General features: G+C 44.4%; 2 protein-coding genes and 1 long non-coding RNA gene across 18 annotated transcripts in view; 1 reads left to right on the top strand and 2 right to left on the bottom strand.

The window, feature by feature from the left end:
- LOC6581788 (collagen alpha-1(XVIII) chain) overlaps positions 1 to 18,129 on the bottom strand; it is a 54,069-nt gene that overhangs the window by 18,738 nt on the left and 17,202 nt on the right. For 12 of the 16 annotated variants that reach the window (XM_044009502.1, XM_044009496.1, XM_044009494.1 and 9 more), the window contains one exon: positions 407 to 496. In XM_044009502.1, the coding sequence (XP_043865437.1) occupies positions 407 to 496 (90 nt within the window). Of the gene's footprint in view, positions 1 to 406; positions 497 to 13,758; positions 14,036 to 18,129 lie in introns of all 16 variants that reach the window. The other 4 variants (XM_044009503.1, XM_032730941.2, XM_002007474.4 and 1 more) reach the window with 1 other exon arrangement.
- On the top strand, positions 6,914 to 8,072 carry LOC6581789. The gene is made up of 2 exons (XM_002007475.4): positions 6,914 to 7,303; positions 7,355 to 8,072. Exons 1-2 carry the CDS (start codon positions 7,052 to 7,054, stop codon positions 7,823 to 7,825), a joined length of 723 nt encoding a protein of 240 aa, XP_002007511.1. The 5' UTR covers positions 6,914 to 7,051; the 3' UTR covers positions 7,826 to 8,072.
- LOC122757450 lies at positions 9,462 to 13,747 on the bottom strand. The gene is made up of 2 exons (XR_006357485.1): positions 9,993 to 13,747; positions 9,462 to 9,794 (listed from the first exon to the last, which is right to left on the bottom strand). It is a non-coding gene; the product is annotated as an uncharacterized LOC122757450 (long non-coding RNA).

The following is an 18,129-nucleotide window of genomic DNA, read 5'->3' as shown; positions in this document are numbered from 1 at the left end:
AGTTCTCATAGTAAGCGCACACTGCAGCCCATGCGTGTTTATGCGTGGTTGCTTGTGTGTGTATGTGTTTGTGTATGTGTGTGTGTATGTGTGTGTGTATGTGTGTGTGTGTATGGGTTTGTGTATTTATGCGTGTGTGTGTGTATGTGTGTCTGTATGCGTGTGTATGCCTGTGTGTGCGTACGTGCGTGTGTGTGTGTGTGTGTGCGTGTTTCTTGTGTAAACTGAAAGTCGCGAAAAATTATTGAAATATCTATTGCTCCAAGGGTTCAGGGGATCTCGTAGTCGAGCAGTCTCGACTAGAGCTTTCTTACTTGTTACTTAATTGCTTTTGGTGTATGATACATAATAAATAAAGCCGTTAAACTGTTGCGACCTGATGATGAGCTGCAAATGATGGACTTACCACTGGCACGGCCGTCGTTAACTCTGGGGCCTTGCATTGAAATTTAAAGCCTTCCGGATTCTCATACACATAGATTTGTACTAAATAGCCCTGCGCATGAGATATGTTTGTAGATGGGCTTGGATAATTATCCAGATTTATATATTAATAAAATGCGTTTCTAATAATTATTGAAACAGCAGCAGCCACAGCACACATGATACCTGCCCCCAATTGAAATCCCACATCAACTAATGCAACGTTAAATATACATATCTATAATAAATCAATCAATTTGCGAATCATTTCAATGAATGCACACAGAAACCTATTGGTAATGCAGCACCGGACTGCCTCTGTTCTGGGCCAATTGTAATTGCAGCAAATCGAAATTAATTATTGATGTTAATTTCAAATTGCACTTGCCACTTGCCACTTGCCACATGCCACATGCCACAAGCCATCCACGCAACTAATGTGCGCTGCCCCCATCACATCCCCCGCCCCCCCTCAATTTCTCCGTTAAAGAGGCAGACGAAAGTATGCGGCACAACGAAGCGGAAAGGGGGTGCCACCATAACACACAACATAAGTTCACAATGGGACAGACTTACCTGGAAAATGAGTGGAAAATGGAGGGGCGCAGCCTGGACTATCAGCAGTCTATAGAAATGCTAACCGCAGACGTTAGAGAACCTAGCTACAAGACAATGAACCACGGACAATGCGATGCTATTGCACAGACATAGACACTGCCTCAGACAGAGGCACAAATCGAGAGAGAGAGAGAGTGAGACTGGGAGGTAAAGTAAGTGAATGCACATCTGCCATGAACCCTGTTCTTGGCTCTTTCAAATAAAAATGGCAGCAAACACTCACTGGCAATACGAGTGCGGGCCAAGCACAATGGCAGCAGTCATCCCGTCATTGTTGTTATCCTTGCTGTTGTTGTTGTTTGGCAGAGACTGTAACTGATAGTAATGGCCATGCGGCTTTTATGCATCCCAGCTAAAAGTTCTGTCTGAGACGGCAAGTCGTTGAGTTTCGGGTTAAAAGCGTGCAATCGGCTTTCAGGATGGCTTAATATGCTCAACGCTCAACGCTCAACAGCATAGGAGTGCTGTCACAGCGAAAGGATTGAATGGCCAAATGCGGAACGGTGCTTGGCCGCAGGGCAACAGGACATCACGAGAAGAGGACAACAGGACAACAGCGCAGCATCCGTACTCGGTATCACACACGTACTACGCTGCATTAAATGGCTGCCAATAAACATTGGAAGTGAGCGCCGCTCAGCTCCATTCCGCATGGCCTCGACTCCTGCAGCTGCAGCTTGTTGCTCTTTTGCCATTGGCGGCAGACTGTTGAGTGAGGCAACATTAAGGGTTTCGCATTTTTATAGCTCCCATGGAATATGCACATAAAGCAGGGTATAATGCAGTTGGATAAATGAGACTGAAAGGGACTCTATGACAAAGAGATTTCACATTGTTATATAATATGTGCTATAATAGTTCCGCCGTTATGGCATATATCGATTTGCATTATTAATGCTGTCGTTATCTATATATAGAACTCGCTCGGTCAACTAATTGCTCGCATTCATAAAACAGGGCAATCCCTAGTCACCTACGCCCCACCTGATTATAATTTCTTAGTTCGCTCGGGCTGTGATGCGGTTGAATAAAACTATGCGCCGGGCATTACGGCAGGCCAGCGAAAATGGCAAGCACTAAAAATCCATTTGTACTTATATATGTATGTGTGTGTGTGTGTGTGAGTGTATATAGAGTCACACTCATTTGTACAAATCTGTCTCTGTGTGAGTGGCCCAGTTCTGCTTTCAAGCCGGTGCCACTCTCGCTCTCTCTCTCCCTCTCTCTCTCTCTCTCTCTCTCTCTCTCTGTCTGTGTATGTGTCTGTGTTTGTGCAACAAAATTAGCCGCAAAGAAATTCACTAGAAACGGAAATTAAGTAGCTGGATGTGGCATTTTTTGGGTGGGGTCGTTATTTCTTGTTCCGTTCATTTATCCCCGTCTCCTGCCAAGGGGTGACATTCACAATTACCTGCTGGCCACAGGCATTTCAATGAATCGACAGCCATATACCATATATATATACACACACACACATATACACATACAGACTTCCGGTCCAGCTTAAGTTCCCAGCTGGACTGCGAAATGAAATTGAAAAAAAAAAAAAAACTGGCTATGCAATTAAATATCTTGTCTTAAGCAAATGTCATGAGACATGATGAGAATGTTTGCCCAGACTTTCGTTAAAGAAATAAATTTGCCATTAACTGAGATATTCAGCACAAAGGAAAATGTCTCAAAAGTCGCCTCGGAACGTGCTTTAAAGTGCCACGTGACAATTGAGCAAAGAGCAATGATAACAATGGCTGACCCTTTGAGCTAGTTCAAATCAGTACTCGTAATTTGAACCCTTTTTTCTGAGGGCCTGTAGCGCACAAGTCGAGCACGATGAACTGCTCTGATAGGAGCACATCAAAGCAAGCTCTCTGCAAGATTGTGCATGGCAACGCAGCGAGCCGGACAAAGACATGGCCCAGGCACCGACGAAAAGGCGTCGGCAAATAAATAAACAAGAGAAGCAACCGAGGCAGGAAGCCAGGCCAGCCGGGAGGTCAAGCCCAGACAATGGTCGCCGAGTCTCTTTAAATAATCAAAAATGGACCCAGAGGCGGTCGAAAGTAAAGTCGTGTCGTAGGTGGGGCAGCGGGCGGTTAGTTTAAGCTGTCAACCTGAACGTAAACGTAAACGTAACTAGCAGGCAGTAGGTGGGTAGTAGGCAGCGTGCTGCAGTGCAGCAGCTCGGTCAAGTGGCGCCACGAGCAATTAACTAGGCTGAGACTTGACAGCAGAGAAACGGAGGAGAGGAGCGGCGAGCAGAGGACTCTGTGCATGTGAGTGGCGTGTGCATTTGATTTTGTCTTGGGCCGCACATAATTAAGGCCAGCAGAGCTGGGCAGGGGCGCAGAGGCGCCAAAGCGGAGCAAGGACATGCCAGAAGAGCAGTCAGAAATGAACGTCAGGAGCACGACAGCAATGCCAGCAGCGGGGGTTGCACTTGACAAGGGTTCGCATTGAGAGTAAAACAAACAAATATAACACACCGTTGACCTGCTTCCCCAGTCGGGTCGAAAGGTATGCAACCTTTTGCGAGTAGTTCCTTTCGTTCTATGATGCCAAACACGTTTCAGATATAAAAAAAAAACAACAACAACAACAGCAACAACAACAGCAAAGAAACTGAATAAAAATGAAAGCACACTGCCCGCAAACGGAATCCATGCAGCCTGGCAATTTGTCAAAAATGTGTCAATAATGTAGATCGATTGAGGATGATTGCGGCCCCTTAAAAATTAAGCGAAAAGGGTTCAAATTGATTATAAGTATCCTTCTACGCCCAAATGGTTCAATTAGAAGGGGCTTGTATTCCCTTGTATTTGTTTTCGCACAGTATCCGGAAAATGTTGTTTGAAAAATTCAGCTTACATCGGATATTGCTTAAAAAATCTACATTAAAATAGTTGAAATACCAAAACTTTTTTTAAATCCTTGACCACTGAAGCTTATAAAAGAGCAGAGAGGATGCCCATTCCCTTTTAAATTAGTTAAGTTATGCACATCACAGCCCAAACCATCATCAATCACAAGGCCGCAAATATATGTATAATTAATACACAATAAATAGGTAAAAATGGCCTTGAATTCTGTTTCAATCTGAGCAACTGGGGAAACGCCTCGCTGCATACCCTTTCTCAAGCAACATCCGTGACGGTTCCGAGTCCCGACCTGGACTCATTTTGTCAGTTGTTGGCTGGGAGCTGCCAGTTGCAGGCAGCTGTTGTGTAGTTAAAATTAAATTTTAATTAAGCACAAATATTTAATAAGCATAAATTACGGCATGCAGCGGCATGACGACGACGACGACGACGACGACGTCGACGCCAGCGCCAGCGCCAGCAGCGGCATCAGAACAAAAGGACTGCTTTAAATTGTGAATGGCAACTGAAAATGGCATCGCATTAAGATTAGCATAACTTGTTTTTATACCGCTCCCCCATTCCCCGCTTCCTCTCGGCGCTTGTTGTCTGCCTCTTATATAACAAAAACAGGAAAGAGACAGCGACAATGGCTGCGACAGAGCAGCAAGCGGAAACGGATATACATACATATTTGTCTTGCGTGCGCGCTGCTCTGTTTGTCTCTGTATATATACGAGTGTGGGTGTGGGTGTGGGTGTGTGCATGTGTCTGTGTCTGTGTGTGTGAGTGTGTGTGTTAATATCTACAAGTAGCAGGTAACCGGCCCCCATCCATCCGCTTGTATAAAAGTTATGCGCAGGTTAATAGATAATTAACCATGCAAATTGCCACGCAACAGTTTACAAATATTCGCAGCATCATTCTCGCAAGACAAAAATGCCGTGTGCTAGCGCCGCAGGTGTGCGTGTGCGTCAGTAAGAGAGAGAGAGAGAAAGAGAGAGAGAGAGCGGGCATATGAGAAGCGTACAGGTACAAAGAAATTAACTCTAATTACTTTGTAATGCTGATTAAGCCAGTTAGAGCGCATTAAATATGTAAACGCCACTCTGACATTCTTGGCATATTGGCACACTGTGAGGGCTGTGCAATCAATTGCCGTATTGATTTATTCTGCATTACACTCGTGGCAGTTAAACGTTTATTTACAAGTCGAGAGTTGTTAAGGCACTTCAATTTCCATTTCCATTTCAATTTCAATTGCAAATTTCAATGGCATATTTTATGCGGCACAAATGAAAACGCGACCCGGCAAAAAATACCAAATTTAAATTCACCTTTATGGCTGCCAACGGCCCGACAAACTGAATGCCCCAACGCCGCAGCACAACCCCAAGTCTGAATAACTGTAGCGGGCCAGTCGTGGAAGCAACAGCAGCAGCATTGGCATAGTTTCTAAATCACTTTCTGTCAGCCGTTTACAGGAGCAGCAACAACAACAACAACAACAGCAGCAGCAGCAGCAGCGGCAAGGATAACAATCGCTACGTCAAAAAAAAAAAAAAAAAAAGTTGCCCACTTTTTGTAATTTTATTTTATTTCCGTTTAAGTGCGTGCGCCAAGGTGCTGTCCGTCCGCACGCCCCTCCTCCTCCGCCTCCGCCGCATGCCGGTGGTGGCTGGGCCGTGGGGGTAACGGGGACAGTGTGGTGCGATTTTAAAGCTAAATTATAGCAACATAAAATTTTACGGCCAAGTTGAGGTAGATGCCGTCAAGCATCCGGCAGGTGTGCAGAGCTTAATTTCGTGCACTTGACTTTGGACACTTGGCGGCCGTTTGAAAAGGGCTTCATCTTCATTTCATTCGAGGCTGGCTCCCTTTTTGTTTTTTTTATTATATATTTCGTTTGGTTCGCTGCCTGTTTCTCGCATATAATCTGAATAAATTACTTTGCACATTTTGCGGCGCATAAATAATTGAAGATAGCTCCCAGGCCCAGCCCGAAATAAAACCAAATCTCTTCACACATTTATAAGTCTATTCGGGCATGTCTATATGGGGAGATGTGTTTGGCTGTGAATGTGTGTGTGTGCGTGTGTATGTGTATGGGTGTGTGTGCCTATATGCAGACGCAAAGGCAGAACAATGAGACGGCAAATGCCAGCCACACAAAGTGACAGCATTTTTTTAATTTTACTAAAACCTACGACTAATTCTCAAACGAGCTGACACAAATCTCGAAAGTTGTTACACCAACATATTTGCAGACGGCCCCGGTGCTGCACCACTGCCCCACTGTCTGCTCGACAGGCCCGGCAACCCGGCAACCCGACAGCCCGGCAGAACTGTCACCAAGTTCTGTCGCTCCGTTTGGCTGTGCATCTGTGCTCATCCCAGTTCGAGGACTAACTGCGAGCTCTGTTGGTTTTTTCTTCTTCTTTATTTTTTTTTGTTTGTGGTTTAAACACAAACAATGAATACTCACACATAGACACACACACTCACATGTATATATATATATATATATACATATATATATACTACGTGGATTATGCCAACAGCTGGGAGGGGAGCCGAAAAAAAAAGCAGAAGCAGCAAGCGGAACTGCAACAATGGCGTCGAGCATTTGGTAAAAGCGCCAGCAACAATTAGCTTAAAGCAAGCAATGCACACACACACACACAGATGTACGCATACATTCACATAAACGCACATTGCATTTTGCATAAACCAACACGTTATCTGCGTATTAGTGTCCTGCACGTGTGCTCGCTCAGACAGTTTTATAAACCCTATGGCAAATACAGATACGCTGGCGAACGTTGCGTATACATTATCAAACAGCAGCCAAAGGACGTTTTTCGATTTGATTTGCCATTGTTGAAATATGTTATTTAATTAAGAATTAGCTTGTGTCACATGAAATGAAAGAAAAATAGTAATTGAATGGATTATTCACGAATGCTAAAATTGTATTATTTTGTATAGAGTTGAAGACCTTAGTAGGTACTAAAAACTCAGGCAGCTGTAACATCAAACTTTGATTTCATTTATGCCGATTGTATTATTTAGTAAGCTCACATACATGTCGGAGCTGTTAATCACTCAACTCTAAAAGCATCTAGTTATATATATTTTCCATTTATTCGCTCAAAATGCCAGCCCCAAAAATCCAAAGTAATCAGATCGAGAAGAGCGCCATGAAGCGCACCCCATTGTATGTAAAACCTGAGCTGAAAGGCCTTATCGTAGAGCTGATGCTGCCGCGTTTTGAGACGCTGTGTACAATAGTCTCTACACGTTTCGTATCTGAGGAGGAGATGGCGAATGAAAAAGATGATGCGGACGACGACTGGTGGCCCGATTACAGAATCTATTCAGACAAGCACTACATGACCGAAATGAATGTAAGTAATCGATTCACATGGTATTCAGATATTCATATACACATTCATCAGGGTCTGATGCATCTCATTCTAAATGGCTTGCGCGGCATGACAAATGAGCTGCAGACCATTGGACTCAAGTTTCAAGCCTTCATTTTGGACAACTTCAAGCCGGACCAATCTGCCAAGAAAGTAGCCGGTGCAAATCCAGCTGAGGGGAAGGAGGATAACTTGAACCGCTATCTCCTGGCTCAGAGCCTGATCAAGGACATGGTAAATTTTGTGACTTGTTGCAGTCGCCAGTGCACCAAGCTTCTGAAGCAGCGCAAAGCGTACTTCGATCGAGCTTCAGAGACCAAGGACACAGAGGATCGCATACGCCTGAAAGTCTTCGATGAGCGCAGCTTTACCGAGCTGCACGGCCGTATGATTAGTTTGAAGAGCTTTGTCCAGGACTTTTGTAATTTATTCGAGTCTGAATGGAATTCGTCAGATCAACAGGACATCTCTGTCATTTCCCCAGCTAAGAAGATATCCACATAAGCTGTCTCGTTTTGTTCGCTGGATGTTATTAGCCCGTTTCTTTGTTCTAGTTCGTCCGAGCCAACCAAAACGTACACACTCAAGTGCACAAGCACACACACACACACACACACACACACACACACACACTCAGAGTCAGACAGAAAAAAAACACACACACATGTCACATGCATATGCACATGAAGGCTTCATTTGAGAGGGTTGTAATAAAGAGTCCACCCCCTTGTGAATTGGAGTATCCAGAAAAGCTTTTTATGCTTCAAAGTCAATATAGTGTGCCATGTACGGAGTAGAGTTTTAAAACGTTAAGTACGACGCACACACACACACACACACAGACATACTGATACGTGGCTGGGCCTCTCGCTCGGTGACACACTTGTGATAGCTACAAACAGCCACAGTTCCATCCCCACCACCAATCTCTGCCTCACTCCATCCCAGGCAGTTAGTTGCTTCAAGCACAAACGCCATTCAGGCGGAAATGCAGCAACAACAGCAGCAGAGAGTCGAGCAGCAGCAGTTGAGCGCTGAGCGTGGAGCGTTGAGCGCTCAGCACTGAACGCTGAGCGGGCCAGAGGCGAAAAACCTCCACGTGAAGTGTGTCATCAGTTTAAGGTTTTTGTGGGCAGCAACAGCAGCAGTACCGACAGCAGCAGCAGCAGCAGTGGCGGCAAAGCACACATCCAGCCGCCCCCACACCGACCGCCTGTATTTTCATAATAAACAAATGGGTTGAATGGTTGGTTGGGCTTAACTTTTGGGCTGCCAGCAAGTCGACGCAGTCGGTTACAGATAGCAGAAGACCCGTACGAGTCTCGCTCGCATTTGTGTGAGCACAAATCAGTGCTATTTATATTGTGGCCAGGTTGAGCAGGGGATGCAATGTGCGTGGTGCCTCCCGCCTGCTGCCTGCTGCCTGCTGCCTCATGCCTGCTGTCTCTTGCTAGATGTTTGCTGAAGTTGCAGCTTGTCAGCACGCTTACCGACTGCTCTTTGGGTAACATGCAATTTGCAAAAATAACCACTCGAGTCACATCCTGTGATTCCCTTCGTTCCCCCCACCACTCACCCACTCACTGTGCTCACAAAAGTTCACTTGCAACATGCTCTTATCTCTGACATGCTGCGCACGGTGGCAGCAAATCGACATCGCAACTGGCACTCCAAGTTGCCTGTCAATGCAACAAGTTTGGTTCGAACTCGAAGAGCGGCCAGGCGCAGGGCGGGCCACAGCTGACAGAAAACTTTGTTGTGCCTATCACAGCCAAGCCGCAAAAGTCAGCGCAGCTTCTGCAAAGTTGCGCTATCTATGCCATCAAGTGTCTCCGCGAGGGCAGCAACAGCTGCGACTGTGACCGCGGGCCATGTCACATTGAATGGTAGGCAGGCGGCAAGGGGGAGGGGAAGTGCGTGGCACAATAAATATATAATAGACAAATGTTTGGCGGGGCGTGCCTGGTAATAAGTGGGTGTAGCTGTGTGTGTCTGCATGTGTGTGTGTGTGTATGTGCGTAACCTATCACTTTGTTTTCTATCTCTGACGTTAACCTTTATGCAACAGAGCGACCGGCGTACCCCCGCTGCTCCTGAGACTCCTGCTTAAATAAAATATTATCATAAACGTAACAGAAGATAGTTTTTCATATGTTTATTCACAAATATGTGCGCACGAGCCGGAATGTTGGCGCCAGCTACTTTCTACTTGCCACATTCCACACTCCACTTGCAACATGCCAAAGTTCTGTGCTGTTTACTTCGGGGGCCAACTCTTTTCTTTACTTTTGCTCGAGTATCCCATGGCCCCCAGCCCGCACCTGCGCTGCCCCTGCTGCCCCTGCTGGCCCTGTTGTTTCAGTGGGGCACACATTTTGAGACTTTCATTATTTATTGCCAGCTGCGGGATAGCCGAACGACTGCGACTACATTCATAAATATATATAACTTGCGACGCGATGCCCCAGCAAATCTAATGGAATATGTTTGCGTGAGTTTTTTATTACTCAACCGAGAGTGTGGATTGGCAGGAGAGAGAGAGAGAGATAGAGAGAGCGAGGTATGTGAAGAGATTGCGTAGCAGGCTAATATAGTTATGCTCATCTATATCGAGTTTGGATACTTTACAATCCCCTTGTGTGGAGCATGCTACTTATCTCGATGACATTACATTTTATTTGTCCCAGTTCCTTTGTTCACTACAAATTGTACACGAAAAACCAGAACAGGACTGAGAACGAAAACGAATACGAAACTGAAACTGAAAACGAAATACACAAAATGAAGTACAAATACTCGACGAATCGCTGTGGCATGAAATCTTTTTGTGCTGACATAACGGTTGACCTAACTCTCCGCCCGTAATCAATCAATTATTTTGCCTAAACTAATAAGAAATACACAATACACAAATGTAAGATGACGCTGGTCAGCCTTGCCCAGCCAAATGCTACCCTACATAGATGACTTAATTTTGCATTAATTAAGTTCTATAACTATAATTAGTTGGAATTCGTTAACAAATTATGAAAACATTCCGAGCTCATGCCATTCCTGGGCATGCCTTGCTGATCTTATCAGACAGTATTCAAATGCAACTCGTTTCGGATTTTAAGAACAACGTTTTGATTTTAATGGAAAATTGTGTTGTCGGACTTGCAGCTATTTCCGGTTGCAGTTCAGCGTGGATTACGGCCGCGTTGCGATACGAAGGCTCCCGAAGTTGCGTGACTCTGCTCACTTTGCGAAAACACGCGTCTCTCTGGAGTTATCGTGATAAAATGTCACAGGGTATTACATAGTCGAGCCCTAAAAGCCAATCTAGTGCTAGGGCTCGTGTGAATTATGAACTTGTGCGATAGCAATTAGATTCAATAACCACCAATTGGTCAAGTTCCATAATGTGTGTTGTTGTTGTTGTTGTTGCGCAGCACCTGCATTGGGTTACTGCTAATAGCGGTCAATACATATACATATATATACATGCATGTATGTGTGTGTGTATATGTGCCCAACTGTCAGGCTAGTGTTGAAGAGTCAAGTCTAATTCGACGCATTTACAATAATTGCCTTTTTGGATAGAATTCGCTTTTGGTTAATTGCCCACTAATGAATACGAACAGGACCTGTTGTTGTTGTAGTTGCTGTTGTTGTTGTTGTTGTTGCTGCTGCAGTTGTTGTTGTTGCCGCTTGCTGTAGTAATAGTGGTTGTTATTGCTCTCACTGCTGCAAAAGCCACACAGCTAAACCGCAGACCACACACGTATAAAGCCCCCACACACACACGCGCACACACACACACACACACACACACACACACACACGTGCAGCCACTCGCTAGCATTTACACTCAGTCAATAGAGCTAGTTGCGGCAGCCAAATAACCGCCTCAATATAATACAATAACAAATTGCCTGTCAATCTACGTGTAACTTTTATAAATTTCCAGTAAGGGACGGTGCACGCTAGCCCCTACCCACCTCATCCGCTTGCCGTGGAGACGCCTCGCGGCGCGCTCACCTCGAGTTTCAGCTATAATTAACAGCGGCTGTGGCAACTGTGCGAAAAACTAGGGGAACAACAACAACAACAACAGCAGCAACAACAACAGGAACGGCAGCTGAGACGGGCTAAGGCTTTGTAAGGTTAGCTGCTGCTAATGAACTCACAGACGACGCCCCTTAGCGTGCCCATTGGCAGGGTCAGAGTGAGAGTGAGAATGAGGGTGCGGGTGTGGGTGAGGGTGGTTGGAGGGAGGGACACCATTCTGGCAGCATGCAGCAATGACTTTATTAGCAGCCGCGCCGTGTCGCTGGCAGTACTCGGGCTTTTATTTAGATTTTTATTGCTAAACTTTGTTTCGTTCTATTTTTGTTGTTGTTGCTGTTCTCTTATTTTTTTTCGCCACTTGGCAGTTGCTACTGTGCCACACATTCGTCTGCAGCAAGTGAAAACGAGCTAGGGTCAGGGACACGGGCAGGGGCAGGGCAACGCTAACGTCTATCGAAGTCAGCTCGTTAACGGCTGTCGCTTGGCTGCGACTTGAGCGTCCTTCTCATGCGACACTTTGAATGTTTTAAATGCTTTTTCTTTCGCCCCCAACTGCCCCGCCTTGCCTTGCCTAGCTTGCTGTTGCGGCTTGTAGCTGCATTAAATTAGTTTAATCACCATGCAGACCACGCCGTCTGTCGCTCGCCCGTCCACGGCAAAGGCAGCCAAGCCCATAAGTAAGCGTAAACAATGTCAAAGCAGTGCACACTGTAGCAGTAGTTTACTGTAACTACCTAAATGACCGGTCTCGGCAAACAGCACCCGTGGCCAGGGCAGGGGGCCGGGGCCGCAGTCGGGTGTCAATAGAAACATTAACTGGGCGTGCTGGCGAAATTAGCACAACAATTATGCAGGTATTAGCAGACGACGCGACGGCGTTGATTCAGTTTCTTTGTTACCTGCCAAGAGGTGTAAACAACGGGCGGTGTCCGCATCGAATGGGGGCATGCCCACCCTTACACCCCAGCCAATACAGAACTGGTGTAAAAACAATATCGCCACCGATCTGGCTTAACTGCTGTGCGTATTATATTCGACTCAACTGGTAAAGGCTTCAATTCTAGGCACTTTAGATTTTATCTAAAAATGTAAATAATTTTATTTCCATTAAAATCATAATCCAGCTGAATTTGGGCAAAGTATCAAATTTTTAGCGTGGCAACACACACACACTCACACATTAGCCTGCGATGGGAGGTCATTAAAGTAGCACTCGAGTGGCTTTTGTGTGTAACAGCAATCCGCCTGTTAATCTTCACACACACGCGCGCTCACTCACACTAACGGAGATACTAATCAGAGTCCGCAAAACAGTTGAGAGCTCGTATTACGTATACGCACTGTAAAACTTAAAGCAAACACATTTACGTGTGATGTGCCCAGCAGGTAAAGTATTTTCGGATTTCAAATTATATTTAGAACTGAATGTTTATTGACTGAAACAGGTATTTTATATATAAAAGCCACAATTTCAGTTTAGTAAATTTAGCTTGCTAAAAACTGATGCTATACTTAGCTAAGGGCTCATATATATTTTGAAACCGTCTTGTTTTCAGCTAACAACACCCTTGACAGTTTTGCCACTTTATCTTCTGTCAAACGGCAGAGCGCAGAGCAAGCGTCTCTAAGGCTTTCTGATAATTACAATAGTTTCTTTTTAATTTATACCCTTTACACACACTCGGACACACGACATGCAGTGACATGATATACACTCACCTGGTCAAGTCAAGTCGTGTGCGTTTGGCCCCAGCACACACACACACAGAGACAGTCAGCATTCTCAAACATATGACACATGTGGACAGCAACAAAATGGTTTGCTGTCATGAAACATTTGTCACAATAAACTCTATTTGCTTTCGTGTAGTGTAGAAATGTATTCGAGTTTTTTTTTTTTTTTTTTTTATATATTTTATTTGCTGCTAGGGTATTTAAAAGCAAGTCTAAGCATTTTGTGGCCTCCTGTTGGCGATGTGTGTGGTGTGTGGTGTGTGCGTGTTGGGGTCGCATGAACCGCGACCCACGCGCCCCCCGCCTCCCACGCACTGGAGACATTTGTTTGCATTTCAAGTAGCAGGAGCAGGAAATGAAGCATTTAGCATTACAAATTACACATTACACGTATTACGTATTACAAATTACACAGTTTAGCAGCTGCTACTATGACAACGACTAAAGCTAAAACTAAAACTGAAACTACATATGAGAACCGAAAGCTGAAACTAAAACTCATAAATTGCAGCCACAAGCCTCGTTGTTGTCGAGAGACTCGTAATTATAATTAATTGGCGAGTTTTTAAAGTTGATGATATGCCATTTGATATGAAGAACAGACCCAAAACTTGTTGATTATTCTATTTGGTTGTTGTTTAATGTTTAGTTACCTGTATCCTGGCTGCCACACGCTCGCCGTTGAAGCGATTGGGGTTGAACCAGCCCTTCGTCGAGCCCGTCACGAGGACAATGCCGAGCAGGAAGAAGAGTATTAACGCGGTTATGACGAGTTTCGCGCGCGTCGAAATGACCATAGCCATGTTTTCAATTTGGATATATACACACACTCACACGCTCAAAACGGTAACACTTTAACACTTAGCACTAGAAATCAACTCGGCTATAGCACACACACACGCACACGTACACGCACACACACTCGATTGCCTGGAACAAAGAAAGATGTATGAATTGGCATATTAATTGGATGTGGCTTGTTATTGTTGCTGCTGGTCGGGCCACATACAAATGGTTTGAATGCGTTGTTCTCGGCTTGAATGTATTTGACCCTTGGGTGGCTGCTGCCTTTGCTGCCGTCGACTGCGGAGCCTCTAAGGGCTACCTAATGGCTTTTGTGGCACGTATTAACCTTGCCTTGCCAAGCTTTTATTTATTTATTTTTTTTTTTTTGCAGCAAACACGCGCGCCTCTCAAATGCCCATATCAGCCTTTTCTCAGGCTCTCGCAACTGGCATTTCCTCTGAGCGCAACAAATGTAACACGTTTTATTTAATTTCTCTGTCTCTCTTTCTCTTGCTCTGTATATACATATGTCTCCCTCTCTCTCACTCTAATTTTGCTATGCCCGCTTGTCAGCATTTTCTTACCGATTCTCGCTACCAAAGGGATGGCTAAAAAAAATAAAAGCCAACAATATATATACAAAAAAAAGTGAAACTTTATGAAAAGTTAAGCTGCCAACAAGTTTATTTGCGAAAATATTGAATTATAGCCACGTCATGGCAAGCGAAATGCGTAAGAGTCGAGCTACAAAATGCGTTGCCTAGATTTGGCCGCATGCTAAAGATGTCTCGGCTTTTATTTAGAGCGCATAAAGGCATAAGCCGAATGCCAGTGGTGGGCGAAAGGCGAAAGGCGAATGCCGAATGCGATGGGGCTGCAGGCGTGTCCTTGAGCGCCCCGAAAATGAAATAAAAAACGAGCGCCAACTTTGCAACCTACATAATTGCGGTAAAAGTTGGCGCACAACACACACAAAAGTATCCTTTAACACACACACACACAAACACACCCACACGCGCTCATTGAGCGAGCAGTTAAGCGCTGGGCTCAGCGCGCACAAAAGTATGCTACAGTCAGCGCATAATTACGATAATCGTGTCTGTCTACCAGTGGCAACACCAGCAGCCGCCGCCGCAGCAGCAGCAGCAGCAGCAGCAGCGCGGTCCAAACAAACAGACGCGCTCACCTGCCGGCCCAGCCAAGCCCGCACACCTGCACACCTGAACACACCCACTCTAAAACGACAGGCAGTTATTGAGTCAACGGTTGAGTCAGTGGTGTAAAACAAACTTTTTTGTGTGTGCCCAAAAAAGAAAGTCAAAAGGAAACTTTTTTTATGCGCCCAAGAGTCGAGTCTCGAGAGTGGAGCTGCCTTTGCTTTTCCTTTTGCGTTTGCCTTTGCCTTAGCCTACGCCCTTCCCCCAGCCCTCTGCCCTATGCTCGCCTCAGTAGCGCTCTTCACGCGGCATTAAAATTCTACGGCTGCTGCTGCTGTTGCTGCCTCAGCGCTCGAGCTCGGGAGCAGGCGTAGCAGTTTAAGCTTAAAGTTTGACACGGCTCAAGTTTCCTAATGAAATTACCTACTTGGACTTTTTCGGCTGCGTTTTTGGCCGCGTAATGAAAAGGGGCAAAACTTGTGCCGTACAAACAAACGAAAAAAAAAAGCACTGAAAGAAAAACCAGAAAAACAAAAACGGGAGCTGCCTGCGGGGCTGTGGTTGGCGGCCGATAAAGAATTTCATATCTACTTGCAAATTAAGTACGCTAAAATGAGTAATGACTTTTGAAGTTGTCATGGCAGCCGAATCGTAAGCCGTTGAATGCATTATTTAGCCAAAAATAATAATACTGCACAAAGGGATGTGCGGTGCAGAGCCTTTACGTTTACTTTTACGTTTTGGTTTGTGTTTGGGCTTCGGTTACGGTTTGTTAGCCAAAACGTTAACGCCTAATGAAGATAATGGGCTGACATGTTTAAAAAGGCTAACCTTACCCACACACACACACACACACACACACGCACATATAAGTGACATATGTGTGTGTTTATGTCTATTCATCGCTGTACGATTTTCTTTTCTACATTTTGACATGTTATTTTTAATAAACAGTTGACGTACACACATACACACTCACACACACACACACACACACACACACTTCCGCTTTAGATAATTTCATTTGGCATGCCTTTGTCTGATTCAAAGCACAAGTAACAATGACTAACTGATGTTCCAACTGAGCAGGGGTTAAACATGTGTCACACATGCATCCTTAATAAGAAGCAAGCACAATAAAATGTCACCAGAAGGAATGTCTAAGCAGCCCCAGCCCCAGCCCCTTGGCACAGGCCAGGCTTGACTTGACTTGACTCGACTTGGGCAAGTTTGATCGATAGCAGCTCCTTTGCCTACTGTTTGACAATTGCCCCCCAAACCCCATTCCACATGTGACTCAATGTGTCACTGGGCGTGTGTGTAAATGCGTATGTGTTTCTCTCTCTCTCTCTCTCTCTCTCTCTGTGTGTGTATGCGTGGACGCTCCAATGCTCGAATGCTCCATCGGGCGCATAAAGAGCTGCTTAAATTAATAAGGAGCCAACTAGTCGAGCGCATTTCCCTGCCTTTATAACAAGTGGGCGGATGGGGCGTTAAACGCTTCACTAGTCGTATAATTAAAGTCCAACGTTTGCATAATTTATCTTTATTGGTGCCAGGTTTCGGCAACGGCTGCCAGTTCCCTTGCTTAAAGGCCCCAATCGGGCAGCTGCCATAAAATCATAAAATAGTTTATTTTCCTGACTTTTTGATTGGTTTAAATTTCTCATGGAAGCACTTTTTAGTTGGCTGACCATTTCCTCACGGTGCGTAATTCGACCCACAAATCACAGAGCTGGCCATAAAATAAGCATTGTATTTAAATTTAACGAGCTGCATCCTTATCAGCAATAAAACGTACATTCTTGCATACAAAAAAACTCGGGGCAAGTTAATCTCTTCAACACGTCCGGACTAGCGCAATGAAAGTGAGAATCAACTTTAAAAAATCCACATGAAAGCAAAAATAATATTTGAAAATATCATGAAAGTCCAGTCTGAAAACAAACTAAACTAAAGGGCTTCAGCAAAAAAGGAGAAGGAAAGCAGAAGGAGGAGCTAAAGCGTGAGAACCGAAAGTTATTCCGTTGAATTACTCAAGCGAAACGTTTTAGTTAACGGAAGCAAACCCACTTTAAAGCGTTGAAAATCGCATAGAACGGCGCTCACATTTCAAATGCACTTTTCTGTAGATTATTAGCATATATATGTATGTATATGTATATAAAATTTAAATTTGTGGATTTGCTTCTGTTCACATATTTATATTTGTAGACAATGGCTTAGTGAAAACTAATTTGAAAACACAATCGCGGTTAATAGAAAACAACTTATTGTGGGCGGCAATTTGGCTGAATGTGTAAATAAACATTTGAAATTGAATTTTAAATTGTGTCAACAGAACGGGTCAAAATATTATATTATGATGCTAAATTGATAAATTTGCAAATCAAAATTACATATTACGGAAAATAAAGCCCGCTCCAAGGGGCAAACATGTAAGCAGACGGTGTTAACAAACTACGCCAACAAATAAAGCCAGCTGAACACACAATCAAATTCTGATATTTAAATGTTCGTCACACAGAGAGAGAGGGAGAGAGAGAGAGAGAGAGACTGTGTGAGAAAGAGTGAGAGAGGGAGACAGAGAGATGGAGAAACTATGATAATTTATGACTACATACATATTTATGTATTCAAGCTTGTTGCCACTCTTCAACATGGCCCGAACTAAGCCCCACAGGGCAACCCAATTTATATGGTATTTAAAGTCCTGAATTTTGTTACGATTCCAGCTGTTGTTGCTGTTGATATTGTTGTTGTTGGCATTTTATATGTCAAATGCGTTATACCATTTAATTAAATGCACGCACTGGCTGCACACCAAAAGCAGAAAATTCTCAAAATTCGAATTTCAATTGACTTTTTTTTTTTTTTGTGAAAACGAGGACGTGCATGCGTGAGGCCACAATTAAAGGCAGAGCCGTTGGTAGCCACAAGAGTAGTGGAGTTCGGCGATGTGGTCGAGAAATTACTCAGCCATGTTTGAAATATTTAACATGTGGCCTACATACATATATAGACAGGGGGAGTGGCGCGATGTCATCAATAGCTTGGCTTATCTTTTGTGCAGCTGTTAAC

This window comes from Drosophila mojavensis, unplaced genomic scaffold (assembly GCF_018153725.1).
Source record: "Drosophila mojavensis isolate 15081-1352.22 unplaced genomic scaffold, ASM1815372v1 contig_74, whole genome shotgun sequence".
In the NCBI taxonomy this organism is placed as follows: domain Eukaryota; kingdom Metazoa; phylum Arthropoda; class Insecta; order Diptera; family Drosophilidae; genus Drosophila; species Drosophila mojavensis.
Note: the sequence above shows the minus strand (reverse complement) of the source record. Positions and strands in the feature narration are given on the sequence as shown.

Bases quoted from the DNA above. Each gene is read 5' to 3' on its own strand.
- LOC6581789 (XM_002007475.4), top strand. From the start codon at position 7,052: ATGCCAGCCCCAAAAATCCAAAGTAATCAGATCGAGAAGAGCGCCATG. The intron at 7,304-7,354 runs GTAAGTAATCGA...CACATTCATCAG, and splicing joins ACTACATGACCGAAATGAAT to GGTCTGATGCATCTCATTCT.